This window comes from Pyrus communis, chromosome 3 (genome assembly GCF_041283825.1).
Source record: "Pyrus communis isolate YQ-2024b chromosome 3, ASM4128382v1, whole genome shotgun sequence".
Taxonomy (NCBI): domain Eukaryota; kingdom Viridiplantae; phylum Streptophyta; class Magnoliopsida; order Rosales; family Rosaceae; genus Pyrus; species Pyrus communis.
In genome coordinates, this window is record NC_142567.1 from 29309780 (window position 1) to 29324977 (window position 15198).

The 15198-nt window shown below is 38.1% G+C and overlaps 1 protein-coding gene and 2 pseudogenes across 7 annotated transcripts; all 3 read left to right on the forward strand.

Moving 5' to 3' along the window:
* LOC137715584 (receptor-like protein 3 pseudogene) lies at positions 1-2399 on the forward strand (annotated as a pseudogene). The gene has a single exon (XR_015961099.1). The product of XR_015961099.1 is annotated as a receptor-like protein 3 pseudogene (transcript).
* Positions 2400-7095: 4696 nt separating this feature from the next.
* Positions 7096-10072, forward strand: LOC148698291 (plasma membrane ATPase 2-like). Of its 5 annotated transcripts, XM_088690289.1 has the most exons (6): positions 7098-7349; positions 7815-7905; positions 7960-7985; positions 8086-8250; positions 8529-8767; positions 9869-10072. In XM_088690289.1, the coding sequence occupies exons 4-6, from the start codon at positions 8130-8132 to the stop codon at positions 9956-9958; spliced, it is 450 nt and encodes a 149-aa protein (XP_088546415.1). In that variant the 5' UTR covers positions 7098-7349; positions 7815-7905; positions 7960-7985; positions 8086-8129; the 3' UTR covers positions 9959-10072. The 5 variants fall into 5 exon arrangements, with proteins under 5 accessions (XP_088546412.1, XP_088546415.1, XP_088546414.1 ...); XM_088690286.1 differs by lacking the exon at positions 7960-7985 and having other exon boundaries at positions 7096-7349; positions 7815-7957; XM_088690288.1 differs by lacking the exon at positions 7960-7985 and having other exon boundaries at positions 7815-7892.
* A 305-nt stretch (positions 10073-10377) lies between these two features.
* LOC137714752 (tyrosine-sulfated glycopeptide receptor 1-like) lies at positions 10378-13849 on the forward strand (annotated as a pseudogene). Its single transcript, XR_015960402.1, has 2 exons — positions 10378-13639; positions 13711-13849. The product of XR_015960402.1 is annotated as a tyrosine-sulfated glycopeptide receptor 1-like (transcript).
* The last annotated feature ends 1349 nt before the right edge of the window (positions 13850-15198 follow it).

Below are 15198 nucleotides of genomic sequence, written 5' to 3' on the forward strand. Positions count from 1 at the left end.
ACTGAGGAATTCAAACACCGAGCACAAGAATACAAACCATTACCTAATTACCTTCTTCCCTTTGTTAATTTCTACCTCCTTTGGTTCAAACAAAGGAGTGTATATATACCCCCGAACCGACGTGAGCAATATAACTCCGGTACAGCCATAGCGAAAAACGCCATGCCGGAACCTAGTCATATAATGCCTTATGGAGTCCCTTTCCTGTTTTTTGTGTTCTGTGCTTTCATTTCTACAAACCATGCTTGCAACAAGGCAGATCACAACTCTCTTTTGTCATCTTTCAATATGTCCTCTTCTCGTTTAAATTGGTCTTCCAGTGATTGTTGTCACTGGGAAGGCATCGCTTGTGATGCCGATGGTAGGGTAACACATGTTTTGTTGCCCTCTAAACGGCTCCAAGGAGGCGTTTCTTGTTCTCTTGGAAACCTCACACATCTTTCGCACCTCAATCTCTCCCACAATCTGCTTTCCGGTCCTCTTGAAGCTGGACTATTGTTGTCCTTGAGTCGCCTTGAAATCCTTGATTTGAGCTATAACCTTCTCTCCCGAGAAGTACCATTGCTTCTATCATCTAGTTACATTCAAATAGTGGATTTGTCGAACAATCAATTCAATGGAACAATTCCATCTTCATTGCTCCAGCATGCCTGGAGTTTGAGCAGCTTGAATGTCAGTAAAAATCATTTTACTGGCGAATTACCTTCCTCCATTTGTCTTCGTTCCTCTTCGGTCAGAGTCTTGGATTTCTCCCACAACGATTTCAATGGCTCAATTCCTCTCGGACTAGGAAACTGTTTGAAATTGGAAATCTTTCGCGCGGGCTTTAATACTCTCTCTGGGACTCTTCCTAGTGATCTCTTCAAAGCCCAAGCGCTTCACGAAATTTCGTTACCTTCCAATCAGCTTTTCGGTCACATTAGTGACAACGTTGTCAATCTCACAAGCCTCACAATCCTAGAGATTTACTTCAATCATTTGAGTGGCGCACTTCCTCTCCATATCGGGAAGCTCTCCAAATTAAAAATCATGCTCCTTCATTTCAACAATCTTGAAGGTCCTCTGCCCCCATCTTTGATGAATTGCACAAACCTTATCGAACTCAATCTTGAATCCAACCATTTAGATGGAAATATCACGGAGCTAGATTTTTCCAAACTTGATCAACTTATCAAGCTTGATCTTGGGAGCAATTACTTCTCCGGTGTCATGCCAAAAAGCCTTTATTCATGCAAGTTTCTGAAAGCAGTTCGCCTGAGCGGTAATTATCTAGAGGGACAAATACAACCCGAGATTGTTTCGTTGAAATACCTATCCTTCCTCGCACTTGGTAGCAACAGACTCACCAATCTCACCGGCGCTCTGCATATATTGATGCGTTTCGAAAGTCTCAGGGTGGTCATGCTTCCACATAATTTTATAGGTGAAGAACTGCCGGATGGTGATGCTATGATTGGTTCTGGGTTTCAAAATCTCCGCCTTTTTGGCTTATCGGACTGCCAACTTAAAGGTCATATTCCGGTGTGGATGTCAAAGCTCAAGAAACTCGAAGCCCTTGATTTGTCTTCCAACAGACTCACAGGTTCAATACCTCCTTGGTTGGGAAGTCTTCCCAGTCTTTTCTTCATAAGCTTGAACAACAACTCACTTTCTGGGGGACTTCCAAAGGAGCTTTTCTCACTACAGGCTCTTGTATCCGAGAAGCCTGCCGCTCAAACAGATAGTGGTGATGTCGAGCTACCTATCAACACGCAGCGAACAAATGCATCTGTCACAGCTCTGCAGTACAACTATGTGTCCAAATTGCCGCGAGCAATTTACATCCGGAATAACAGTCTAAGTGGCAACATTCCCGTTGAGATAGGCCAGTTGCAAAACCTTCACGAGCTGGATCTCAGCGTCAACAACATCGTTGGCAGCATTCCGGACCAGGTATCTAACCTCACAAACTTGGAGAGATTAGACCTCTCAAGAAACCATCTGTCGGGCGGAATCCCAGCTTCACTATCAAATCTTCATTTCTTGGCTTCACTTAGTGTTGCATACAATAACCTCCAAGGACAAATACCGTTAGGCACTCAGATCCAAGGCTTCGATGCCACTGCCTTTGAGGGCAACCTGGGACTTTGCGGTTCCCCGCTTCCAAACAAATGCCAGCAGAACACAAATGATAATGCAACGAAGAACATGGAAGATGTGCATGGCAATGGGAATGAAATTCCATGGTTTTATATTTCAGTGGCTCTTGGTTTCATTGTAGGATTTTGGGGAGTTTGTGGCTCTTTAGCTTTGATCACGTCGTGGCGATATGCGTATTTCCAGTTCCTCTCCGATGTTAAAGATCGCTTCATATGTTGATCAGTGTAATTTTTCAGTGAGAAATAAAGGACTTATTAACCACATTGCTGCTGCATACAAACAATCTAACAACTGAGTAAAACAGAAAGGGAATTAACATTGTAGGGTTAAACATGCATCCAACTTTCCTAACTAAATTCATACGCAAATGTCTTCGAATTTCGTCAGGATAGAATACCGAAATAGTCACTTGGAAATTCACTTGCAGGCTGCCGTTTAATTTGTCAAGAATTTAAGCATTCTTGGTGATCAAGTTTTCTGTAATCTACCTTATAATTATTTATAATTCTGTGTTGAATATATAGTTGCCTTTTCTTACAAATATTAATAAGAAAAGAGTGTGCTATCCACATACCCTATTTTACTTCTCACACACCCCTTGATAATTTATGTCCGTTGATCTTCTTCAATTCATCTGATCCGACGGTCGAAAATTTAAAAAGTGTGTGAGAAGTAAAATAGGGTGGATATCACACCCCATAAGAAATTTGGATTAAAAAGAAAACGAGAGGGCATACATAAAAAATTAAATTCGCATTAGAAATCATTTTCAAACACTTTGAAAAATAGCCAGATGTTGAAAGTGATATCTGAAGTTGCTACTTGATATACAAGTAGTTGACCATTTTATATTAGTAGTACTGTAGTAGGGCACTTTACTTGCCCTTGCACAAAAACTTCAAGTCTCGCCCTTCTCCTTTCCTAAGACAAGAATCGAAAAAATTAAACTGTCTCGAAATTTATTTTCCCTCACCTTTATGTAGCGTTAAAGAAAGTCATTTTTTTTATCTCTTTTTGTAATTTTTAAAAATCGAATCTCATAAAGAGCTTGTAGCTCAAGTGATTAAGAATATTTACTGTTACATTCTAAGTTTTACATATGAGTTCCGTTGCTTGCATCCAAAAAGGAAAAAAAGAAAATTGTAATCTAAATGCATTTAGGCACTTTAAAAGTCATTGTTATAAGTCAAACCAACCCGTTTTTCAAAGAAAATTTAATCAAAATGCAAAATATTTAATTCCCTGACAAGTGACTTTTTGAAGTCTATTGTTTGTTGTTTACTACTAAAGTCAAATCAAACCAATCAAAACCTCTTCAAATCCATTAGACTTAACACATAAAGGATCTTTACGCGACCTTGAAGATATAGGGAAATTGCAGACAAAACCATAATATTATATAATATTGGTCTAGAAGAATATTTACTGTTGCACTCAAAATCCTAAATTTGATTCTTCCCTTATTATTTGCACCCAAAAAAGAAAAAGAAAAATTTGTAATCTAAATGCATGTGGGCACTTGAAAAGTCATTGTAAGAAGTCAAACCAACACATTTTACAAAGAAAAATTTAATCAACATGCAAAATTATTTAATTCCCTGTAGGTGACTTTGCGAAGTCTTTTGTTTGTTGTTTACTACCGAAGTCAAATCAAACGAAACAAAACCTCTTCAAATCCATAGATTAACACACAAAAGAATCTTTACGCGACCTTGAAGATATTGGGAAATTGCAGACAAATATTATATATTGATCCATTGAAAAGCTTGCAAGTTGCAACTGAACAATGTTCATATGTAGTTGTCATGGCTTCCAGAAGATGTATATACTGCACAAAACGGTGCTTACTTCAGTCTAGAGAACCACCTCGGGCGCTGCCCTGAGGTGGGGGAGGGGGGACGGTACTGTGCAATTTTGCCTCAATTTCTTTTTATTTACGAGTTTGCCAATGGGCTAATTGGGTCCGGATTTCGCTTTATTTACAAAATTGCTATCGTCTCTTTATTGTTCGTTTGGTGATGCGAGACGGGTATTTATCATTAATAGTCAAAATTTAACACCTAATTTCATAAATGTCACTTTTTATAAAAATTTTCAAATATAGCAGAACATTCACATGAATAGATCTAGATACCCTCGAAATCCAAAACCTAACACTTGAATAGATCTCCTTGGCAATTTTGTTCAAAGTGCGAGGCCGTTAGTGAAATTGGTAATGTCAAACTTGTGCAAGTTTGTTGGAGTGGAAATTCATGGAGACCTTATTGATCAATTTCTGAAAGATCAAGTGAATGATCGAACATACCAATATGGCGGATATATGCAGATTCGTTGTCGATTTCCTCCCAGACTATTCTCTAACCTTGTAGCTCCATCCACGTTCACCTTAACCTAACCCTCTCTAGGAGTCTCTACCGATGCTGCAACAGTTGCCGCAACGATGACGAGCGAGAGACAGTTGCCATACATTCCTGTAACCCTGCAATTGCCCACTGAACAACATCAAGTGGGTGACTGATCTTGCCTTTCCACACACTAGAATTTCTCTCCGGCCAAACAGCCCAAAGAATCATGCAAACTGAATTAAAAATTCTTTGATTTACGTTTATTTGGTTTTAATTTTGAGGGTTTAATTCATTGAATTTAGTTTTGTTCATTTGGTTTTAATTTTAAGGGTATTTAAGTCCATTTAAGTGGATTTTCTGTTATTTTTGAAAGATTTTATAAAATGTGACATTTATGAAATTCGGTATTAAATTTTGACTATTATTGACACCAAAAACTAATACACAATCCATAGATCCAAAAAAATCATCCACTTAAACCAATTAATCAAGAAATCGATCAACTACCCACATAAAAACACCCCCTTTAATTTATAACCAACATGCTTAATCCAATAAAAATTGCAGAAACATATTCTAAAAGAGCATAAAAATTCAAAAATATTATACATGCAGAAGAACCCACCAACAAATCCTGTCAGCTGATAGATTCTCAGAAATAGTGGGTTATGTATGTTAAAAGCTTAATAACTTAAAAATTAAAAGTTTTCACCACTTGCATAAAAACACGTGATGGACCATCCATATTCTCGTCATAACTAAAAATTTCTCCTACACTTGGACTTGGGATAGTTTTCTAAAACCTTGTTTTTCTGAACATAATAATCGTGGTAATGTTGGAGAGATTAAATTTGTAGATAAAATTTATAAATTAAATGATATGTCACCAATAGAAAGAAGCACGTTCATCAACGTTTAAGTAATAAATCCAATCATCAACTTATATGTCATTTAGTTTGCACAATTTTGTCTCCCTAGCATTACCCATAATTCCTCGCTGTAAAACTCATAAATTTCGGGACCATACGTATAAATATGAAAACTAAGCCATTAATATTAAACCAGTTAATTCAAAGAATACATGTATATTGCCACTACGATCTAGTAGTATTCTTATTTACTTGTAAGTGAGAGGTTTTAGTTTCGATTATTCCTAAGGGAAAATTTGAACCATATTATTACTAATTCATTATAAGCATACACGTGAAGTTGGTCGTGATCTACTATAGACACCGGTTTAAACATACATGATGAGCTAATAAAAGATGTATGATCATGCCATAATAATGTTCACAAAACACATAAATCATAACGTCTTCAATATATAAAATAACACAATATTTCACAAAAAACCTTTCGAAAATCATTTATCTCGTGTATAAGTTGAACCTAAAAGCCCATTCCCTAATAAGTTTTCAGGTCGTAACCGTATTGCTTTGTCTAATCTCGGAATAAGTCGCATCTATATGAAACCACTATACTAATCATTAATAAAAAAAAAAAATACCACCATCAATTTTTTCAAATTCGAGAGTCAGAAAACTCTCGTTTTGTTTGGCAGCTCGGACTGTAATGACTGTTTTAGTCGGATAAGATAACTTGTACACCGAATAATACTAACTAAATTAATCAGACGTTTGATGTAGAATCAGACTAAAAACGAAACACAATGTCCATACTAGTTTTAAGAAAAAAAAATTGTAAATAAAATGAAAATAAGAAAGGAAAAAAATCGATAGAATAATCCGAAAAGGGGCACTGCCCTTTCTTTGTAGTTAATCTTCTGCAAACAATCAGTTGTCATTGATCTTCTTCACTCAACCCAGAAAAGTTATCCATGGAAAATCGAGGCACTATGAAGGTGCGGAATCAAGGGCAGCCGATGCTGAGATCCAGCTTCAGAATCCGGCGAAAGAGCAACTTGCAGGTCGTTGGGTTTCATATCCTGTCAAGGAAATTGATTAATTGAATTTACATCATGGTGGGTCGTTGCAACCACAGAAATTCAGCCAAGAAAGTTCATCTTCCAACCCTAATTAATTTCACAGAATTTTAATTTTGTCCAACTTTAAGTAATTTCACAGAATTTAATTTGGGGTTCAAAACCTTAATTTTGAAAGGAACTGTAACTTCACCAAAAATTTAGAGCTGAACAGAAAGAAGAAGAAGAAGAAGAAGAAATCTTGACGGAGACGACGGCAAAGGAAATGAGTCATGTGCACGATGCGAGAGAGAGGGATGCAACGAGAGATAGCGGGAGAACACATCGTGGTTTTTTTACCCGACTAATAATACATAGGTTTTCGGTTCGACAAATTAGCAGGTGTATACCGTATAAGGATGTGAGCCCAATTTAATTAATCCGGATACTATTTAGTGCAAAACTACATAAACATTTGTGTCCGTATTACTTATCTTATCCGGTTCGCTATAAAGTTTGCCAAACGAAGCCTCAACATGCTCACCACCAAGTTTGGGTACTTGTCCTGATATGGTGCGTTGAACCCATCTCACGAATGTAACCCACCACCGCATAATTATTTCTTCCTTTTTATTCTCTGGTTCGAGGACATTTTTTTGTTTAGGATGTCTTTATTGAGCTCACTAGCTTTCATTGGACTCGATAGGATTAATTGTTAGTGTAATTTTATGTTTGTTTGATATAAGGATTATGTTTAATGGGATTAAGTCGGACTCGCTCCGACTAACCCCTTCCTTAGAAGTTCTTAGCGAGAACCCTCCAATATCACCGGATTGCTAAGACCATTTACGAGACAGTTGCTCGCTCATCCTGTTCGTGCTCGTTCTACTCCGTCATCCTCGTCCTGCTCCTTCCTCCTGCTCCCTCATCCTTGTTCTCGTCTGGTAAATTCTGAATCTGACGATCAATTTTTTCAATTTTGTTTTGCTGATCGTAATTATTATTGGGTTTTGATCGATTGCGTTGTTTTATGCTCGAAATCTCTGGAAATTTTGAATTTCTAGCGCAAAAATTAGGCGCGTCTTTGTGGGTTTGTGCTTTGTGATTGGGTCCGTTTGTGTTCTGTGATTGGGTGAGTTTTTGAATTGATTGCTACCCAATTTATCTGCTGTTTTTGCTTATGTGAACTAATTGCTAAGTTTTTGTAAGTTGATTGCAATTTTTTCTTCGTTCCCTGCTCATAAAAATCACCATTTTATGGCCTTTTAACAATCTTCTGAGCATACAAAAGCATCCCTTTCTGATCTATAACCCATATAGCCTTTTTTTTTTTTGGGTGATATTTCTGATATTTTTTTATTGCTGTGTCAACTGAATTTCTAATATTTCTGTCATTGATTTATCTCCAGCAAGTACTAGAGAAAACAAAAGAGTCCCTGGACACCATGGCAGTCCGTTGGTTTATTGCCGTTATTTGATCCTCCCAGGCACGACAGTGCAGAAACAATTCGCAGGACACTCAATCTCGATGTGAATGTGAAGATGAATACATGTAAGCTTCATTTCCCCTTAAAAACTGTGTATTACACCATGGCTACATATAGTCCCTCCTATTTTTCTCCTGCCTGGGGAATTTCAATGCTTTACTCATTCAGTATAATTTGTGTTCCTATTGAGCAGGGGATCAGGTTGCGATTGGCAAGGAAACTGGAAAGAGGCTTGGTATGGGAACAAACATGTACCCATCTTCCGCATTGCTTGGCAAAGACAAGGATGCAGCCATAGCTTCCCTCCCTGTAGACGAGTTGATTGAGAAGGCTGATGGATTTGCTGGAGTATTTGCTGGTGGGTTCTACCGGAGTTTCGTTGTTCTTTCCGCTTTCTAATTAAACATGCAAGCTCTTTAATGAGAAGTTATAAACCTCACATTTCTTGGTAGTAGTCTGCATTTCAAAATTCATTGTTATTGGTTTAAATTCAGCCTAGACTCATGATTGCTCATAGCATGAAAGTTATTGGGCATGTTGCTCTGCCTACTTGTTTGGCAACACTATCACAATTGTCCACTTTTTATTTAGATTTTTTTTGTTTCATTATTCTAACACGTCTTTTTAATATTATAGAACACAAATATGAAATTGTAAAGAGGCTGCAGGAGAGGAAGCACATCTGTGGAATGACTGGAGATGGTGTCAATGACGCTCCTGCTTTGAAAAAAGCAGATATTGGTATTGCTGTAGTTGATGCTACTGATGCTGCAAGAGGTGCTTCAGATATTGTTCTCACTGAACCAGGGCTAAGTGTGATCATAAGTGCAGTACTGACAAGCAGAGCCATATTTCAGAGGATGAAGAACTATACTGTAAGTTAAATTTATGTATTGAGTGGAGCTGTAGATGGTCCGTAGATGTTTTGTTAATCTTCTCAGGCCATTCTAATTCTTTTGTTCTATTTGGGTGATAAATCAATCAGAAATTCCCTGATTGATTTTTATCTTGGGTGGTATTTTTTATTTGATTCTTGAGTCTTGACATACATACACAAATTCCTTTGTTGTTAATATTTGACATGAGTATACTGGGTTTGGTTGTTGAGTTCATATTTTCTCAGATGTTTCATTCCCATCAATGAATTATAGTTTATCATGTGTACTCTGGGTTTTGGCTGTTAATATTTGACATGAGTACTCTGGGTTTTGTTGGCTGAAATGTGCTTTAAAATCATAGTTTATGACTTTGGTATCAAGCCTTCACTTGCTGCTAGCTAAAATATTTGATTAACCAGAATGAAGTTACCATCTTATCATCCTATTTTGAAGTGCCTCTACTGTTCTAGTTGTAAACTCAAACTTATGGTGATATTGGATTGCATCCTTAACCTTTTTCAAGTGCCTCTACTGTTCTAGCTGTAAACCTGTGAGGTCATATGAAAAGCTATCTGCTTTGTGACTTCCACTCATCTTGCATCCCCTTCCCACTTATCTTGACTTCTAAATTTCATCTTGATTTTCTATCTTTTACATTACAAAATCAGTCAACTACACCGGTTTATATGGTTTAAAGCTGGGTGATGGTAATACATAAACCTGAGGTATTCGTATAAATTTACAAATGAATTACAAGAAGAAAGATAGCTTTTCTCAACTACAATATAATAACAACTAATGTTCTCCGTCATCCACACAGGTTTACATAAATGTCATCTTGCATTTATGTAAACCTATAAACCTGAGGTTGATTTTTATTTTTGAATGATTTGTATTTTGTTTCTTGGTGCATTGATATTCATGAGATGAGGATGGTGATTATTTTTATTCTTGTTTATTTCTTACTCTTCAGCTACCATTTGATTTCACCGAAGCTTATAGTTTATCGCTTTGGATCAGTTCTATCATCTTAATTGTGCTATCTCCTTTTGACAGTAGTAGGGAGAGATTGATAACCTCTTTTGCATTTGCAAGCAGGGATTGAAGACTGCAATTTCGGGGCAATGTTATAGAACAATTTCAGAGATGCTTCTAAGTACTGACAACCAAACCGAAGGCTGTGGCTGACTAGTGAGTGACTACAATCTCACCCATTTTACCTTAGCTGGCTTAGTGTCATCCTAAATACATCACTATTACAATTTACAAAGTTGATTTCAATAAAGACTAACAATTGGGACATCTTCGAGTGAGTAATTTGGTTTTTGTATTTTTATTGAGTCTCACTCTCATCCAATATTATTAATTTTAATAATATCTTTAATAAAAAAGCAATTAATAGAATAATAATGTAGTCCTAGTCTGAGCAAACACCAAAATGGTGACAGTACTGTTTTCATTATCCTGCTTCTTAGTCTAACATTGCACCATACGCTGCCTTAACCTAGTCCAGCTTAGTCTATTCTAAGCTAGTCCAGCTTAGTTCCTGAAATTAGTCCAGTCCGATGCAACAAACGCGCACCCTTAAGGCACGTTTGTTACACCTCCTTAGGAGGGATTGGCTTGGACTACCTAAAGTAGGACTATAATCCTACGTTTGGTAGGTTGTGGGACTAAAATAAAGGGGACTCGCCTCGACTATGAGTCCCTGCGCGCTTCGCTAAAGCTCTCAGCCTAATCCCACGCTTTCACTTGGTATTAGCAAGGACTAGAAGAAGGAAACCAGGCTGACATCCAATCCCCACTTTTGCTTGCTAAACCCTCTAGTCCCTCCACGTTCCGTCTTCTTTTGCGTAGCCGTCGGCGGTGACCCACCTTCATCTTTTATGCGACCAAGATTGGGTATCGTCGAGGGAGGACGACGACGAGCTCGAAGAAGAAGAAATCGTCGACGACCAAGATTTGGTGTCGTGGAAGCCATCGAAGCCATCGAAAGGAATAGCGCTACAGTCGCACACTCTAGAACATTCTTGGACCTTCTGGAGTTCTGGGTTAATTTTGTTTGGTTGGTAGGAAAACTTATGGATTGGTGTTGCAGGGTGGAGTTCAGGGTTTAATTTTGATGTTAATTTCTTTCATTTCCTCTTTTTTTTTTTTGGTTTAATTTTGAGTTCTGGGTTAATTTTGTTAGGGCCTCAAAGTCTCATTCTCGAAGGAATTTACAATGTGTTGTCTTTGTCATAACCGGCATGCTTTGCTCATCTCCATTTTCTAGTGTTTTACACTGCCCATCATCGTTTCTAGGTCTGGATTTAGTTTTGATGTTAAATTTCTTTAATTTTTTTTTTTGGGTTTAATTTTGTTTGTTTGGGTTTAATTTTATTTATTTTGGGTTTAATTCTAGAGTTATGGACCTTTTGATATCATATCGATTGCAATCCTAAAAATTGGAAACGATGAATTTGGCTCAATGTGGTGTTGCATTTCTTTCTTAATTTCCTGTTCTCCTATTAACAAAAAAATTGGGTCAATATTTTAGTCCAACGCTTAGTTCGGCACTGCACCAAACACTTTACTATTTTTATCCTATTTAGTCTAAGCCAAGCCAGTCTAACTTAGTCCTGAAACTAGTCCAGTTCGAGGTAGTCCGGTGCAACAAACGCACCCTAGGCTTAGTAGGAGTTAGAGCTAGGTTTAGTCTAAACAAAACAAAACAATGCAGTGTGTTACATATAACAAACTTGTGAGCAATCAAATATACAGACATGGCACTTCCAATTTCTTATGGCCTCCTCTTCATATTTTTCATCTCAAGTTGCATTGCCACAACCCCTGCATGCCGAAAAATTGATCAACACTCTCTTCGGTCTTCATTTGATATTGATTCTTCTAGTTTAAACTGGTTTTCCAACGATTGTTGCCGACGGGAGGGCATCACTTGTGATATGTTTGGTAGGGTAACTCATTTGTTGTAGCCCTCCAAATGTAGGGATGCATTTCTCACTCTCTTGGAAACCTCACACATCTTTCGCATCTCAACCCCTCCCACAATATGCTTTCCGGTCCTCTTAAGGCTCAAATTTTTTTGTCCTTGACTCGCCTTCAGATCCTTGATTTGAGCGAAACCCATTTATTTGGAAAACTACCATTACCTCTATCATCAAGTTATATCCGGACGGTGGATTTGTCCAGCAATCAGTTTAACGGAACAATTCCATCTTCATTCCTCCAGCATGCCTGGAATTTGAGCAGTTTGAATGTCAGCAATAATCATTTTACTGGCCAAATACCATCCTCCATTTGTTTTCTTTCATGTTCGCTTTGAGTCTTGGATTTCTCCTGCAATATTTTCAGTGGCTCAATTCCTCTAGGACTATTGGAGGTCTTTCGTGCTCGCGACAACACTCTCTCAGGGTTCCTTCCTGCTGATACTACAATGCTCAGACCCTTCAAGAAATTTCATTATCTACTAATAGCCTTTTCGGACCCATCGGTGAGAATGTTGGGAAGCTCTCCAAATTAAAGCTCATGCACCTTCATTACAACAATCTAGAAGGCCTCTGCCCCCATCTTTGATGAACTGCACAAACCTTGTTGAAATAAACCTGGGATTCAACCATTTTAGTGGGAATATCATTGCGCTCAATTTCTCTAAACTTACTCAACTTAGTAAACTAGATTTTATAAATAATGCACTCACTGGTACCTTGCCAATAAACCTTTACTCGTGCAAGTCCCTCAAAGCACTTCGACTGGCTACAAATGATTTCGAGGGACAAATCCAATCTGAGATTCTTCAATTGAAAAACTTGACCTTCCCCTCGCTTGTTCGTAACAGACTCACCAATGTCACGGGGGCAATGAAGATATTTACAGGTTTCAAAAGTCTTAGGGTGTTCCTTCTTTCAGAAAATTTTCGAGGTGAAGAAATGGCAGATGCGGATATAACTGTTGATTTCAGGTTACAAAATTTGTGTTTTCAATTTATATAGTCGTCATATGACAGGTCAAATACCTGTATGGATTTCAAAGTTCAGGAAACTGGAAGTCCTGGATTTGTCTTTTAACAGACTCACTACTGGCACAATACCTGGTTGGTTTGGGACTCTTCCGAGTCTTTTCTTTTTGTTGTTGAGTGACAACTTGATTTCGGGTGAATTTCCAGGGGAGCTTTGCAGACTACAAGCGTTAGTATCACAAAAGGCTGCGAATCAAACAGGCCATTGTTCACTTGAGTTGCCCATCCACTTCAAACGCGGTAATAATGCAACTATGCTGTCTTCACAGTGCAAGTATGTAGCAACATGCCAAGAGTAACCTCCCTCAGGAACAACAATTTAAGTGGCAGCATACCCTTTGAGATTGGCCAATTGCAATTTCTTCAACAACTGGATCTAAGCATCAACAACTTCTCCGACAACATTCCAGACCAAATTTCCAACCTCACAGAGTTGGAGAGATTAGAACTTAATAGTAACCGTCTGTTAGGTGAAATCTCATCATCACTATCAAGTCTCAATTTCTTGTCTACATTTACTGTTGCATACAATAATCTTGAAGGATCAATACCAGCTGGCACTCAGCTCCAAGGCTTCAATGCCTCTGCATTCAAAGGGAATCCAAAACTTTGCGGCACCCCACTTCCAAACCAGTGCTTGTCAAGTAATGGCAATGATGCAGATGAGAATGAGAACAACCAGGATTTGGACGACGATGAGTATCAAAGTCTATGGGTTGGGTTATCCGTTGTAAGGTCTTGAGATTCTGTTGCCCTTTGCTTCTCAAGAGTACGTGGAGATATGCATATTTCCAATTCCTGGACAATGTTCAATTCAAGCTCTATCTGATGTAGAGAAGGCTTAGAAGAAGGTATGACTCTTGTTGCGTTTTCTTTTTCGATTTGGTTTGTGATGTTTAATTCTTGTCCTTGTTCTTAACAGGAAACTGGATATTGGAGTTGAGAGTACAAATTGTTCAGAATATGCAAGCAAAGGTGAATCTTTCATGGTCCCTGACAAATTCCAAACCACCTCTCTCTTTAGTGTTCCAGTTAAATCTCCCAGCCCAGAAGACGAATAAACATTTTTGTGTACGAAGTGAGCCAGAAATTCTCTGGTGCAAAATAACTATTAAAGAGTAAGTAAAAAATATTTACTTTTTTTCTAATGACTACCTCAATCAGCGCTCTCTCTCTCTCTCTCTTTAAGAAAGAAAGCAAAGCAAAACCATCCGCACATCGCACCCTTCTTTCCTACCCCTCCCTTGCTACCCCTCATTTTTTCCAACCCATAACCATGAATTAGATCTTGGAATATTGGACTCTATCTTGACACAAGACCCAACGCTCACAGCCCATTGCTGAACTAGATTTCCAAAAAAATTGGGCAAAGTGTGGAACGATTCATGTTGGAACAAGGGTGTTTTACACATCCCCTTTTCCCTCCCCCTCCTCCTGTATGTTTTTTGACCTTCCCTTCAGGTGTGGTTGTGGATGTTGTTGTTCTTGATGAATTGATTGTGCGCAACACTCTCAAATATAGTTTTGGTTCGGGTGCTCTTTTCAATTTGTGGCAATCTCTTCCTTCACGGATGATGTGGCGGTGGTTGAGGCTTGCTTTTTGCTGCTTGAGATTAAGGTTTGGGAAATTTTATTTGAACCCAAATATTATCTCGTAGCACCCAACTTAAAAGTTTTGCCTCATGACTTCCTATTTTACCCTAAAAAGTAAATAGACAAAGAAATCCATTGAGCACGTTAGCAGAAACTGCCGTCAACCTTCTATCCTCACTCGTCGTTGTTCAGTTTTTCTGAGAAACCTCCATAGGGATGGATCTTGTTCTGAGTATTTTATTTTCTTCAATGAACTAATAAGTAAGCTCGCCGATTGTTGTTTGGGAGATAGAGAGAGAGAATTGTGGATTAAGCTAGTTTTTGATTATGGGGTTGATGTTTTTCTTGAGATTTTGGGTTTGATGATGGAGGAGAGTGAAAAAATAGAGAATTTGGGTGGGGGTGGCAACGGTGAATTTGAGTAAGCACCATACCTTTTTCTATTAGGGTTTATGGTTACAACGAGAGACCAAAATTGAAAGAGAAAGAGTGGTAACCCACCACTCGACGGTGGCTGACGAGGAGGAGGTGGAGTGTGATATCCCGTCCCCAAAATTATTATTTTATTTTATTCTTGACGTATTTCGAAGATTTAATTGGAACTAGTTCTTTATTTCTCCAAATTTCAGAAAAACGAAGTGAGGGGTAATTTAGTCATGTCTAATTTTCTCGATCTTTTCAGTCAACTCTTGAATTGGTTAGGTAGAGTTCGATTCCATGAGCGCGTATGCGTAAACAGATCTTATTTCCGAGTCCGAACGGAAAAGTTAGAGTCGTTTGAAGTTGGTGGCATTTTGGTAATATTACCAAAATGCTA

Excerpts from the sequence above, each read along its gene's own strand:
- LOC148698291 (XM_088690286.1), top strand. Across the intron at positions 8,251-8,528 it reads ATTTGCTGGAGTATTTGCTG|AACACAAATATGAAATTGTA; the intron begins GTGGGTTCTACC and ends TTAATATTATAG. Across the intron at positions 8,768-9,868 it reads AGAGGATGAAGAACTATACT|GGATTGAAGACTGCAATTTC; the intron begins GTAAGTTAAATT and ends ATTTGCAAGCAG.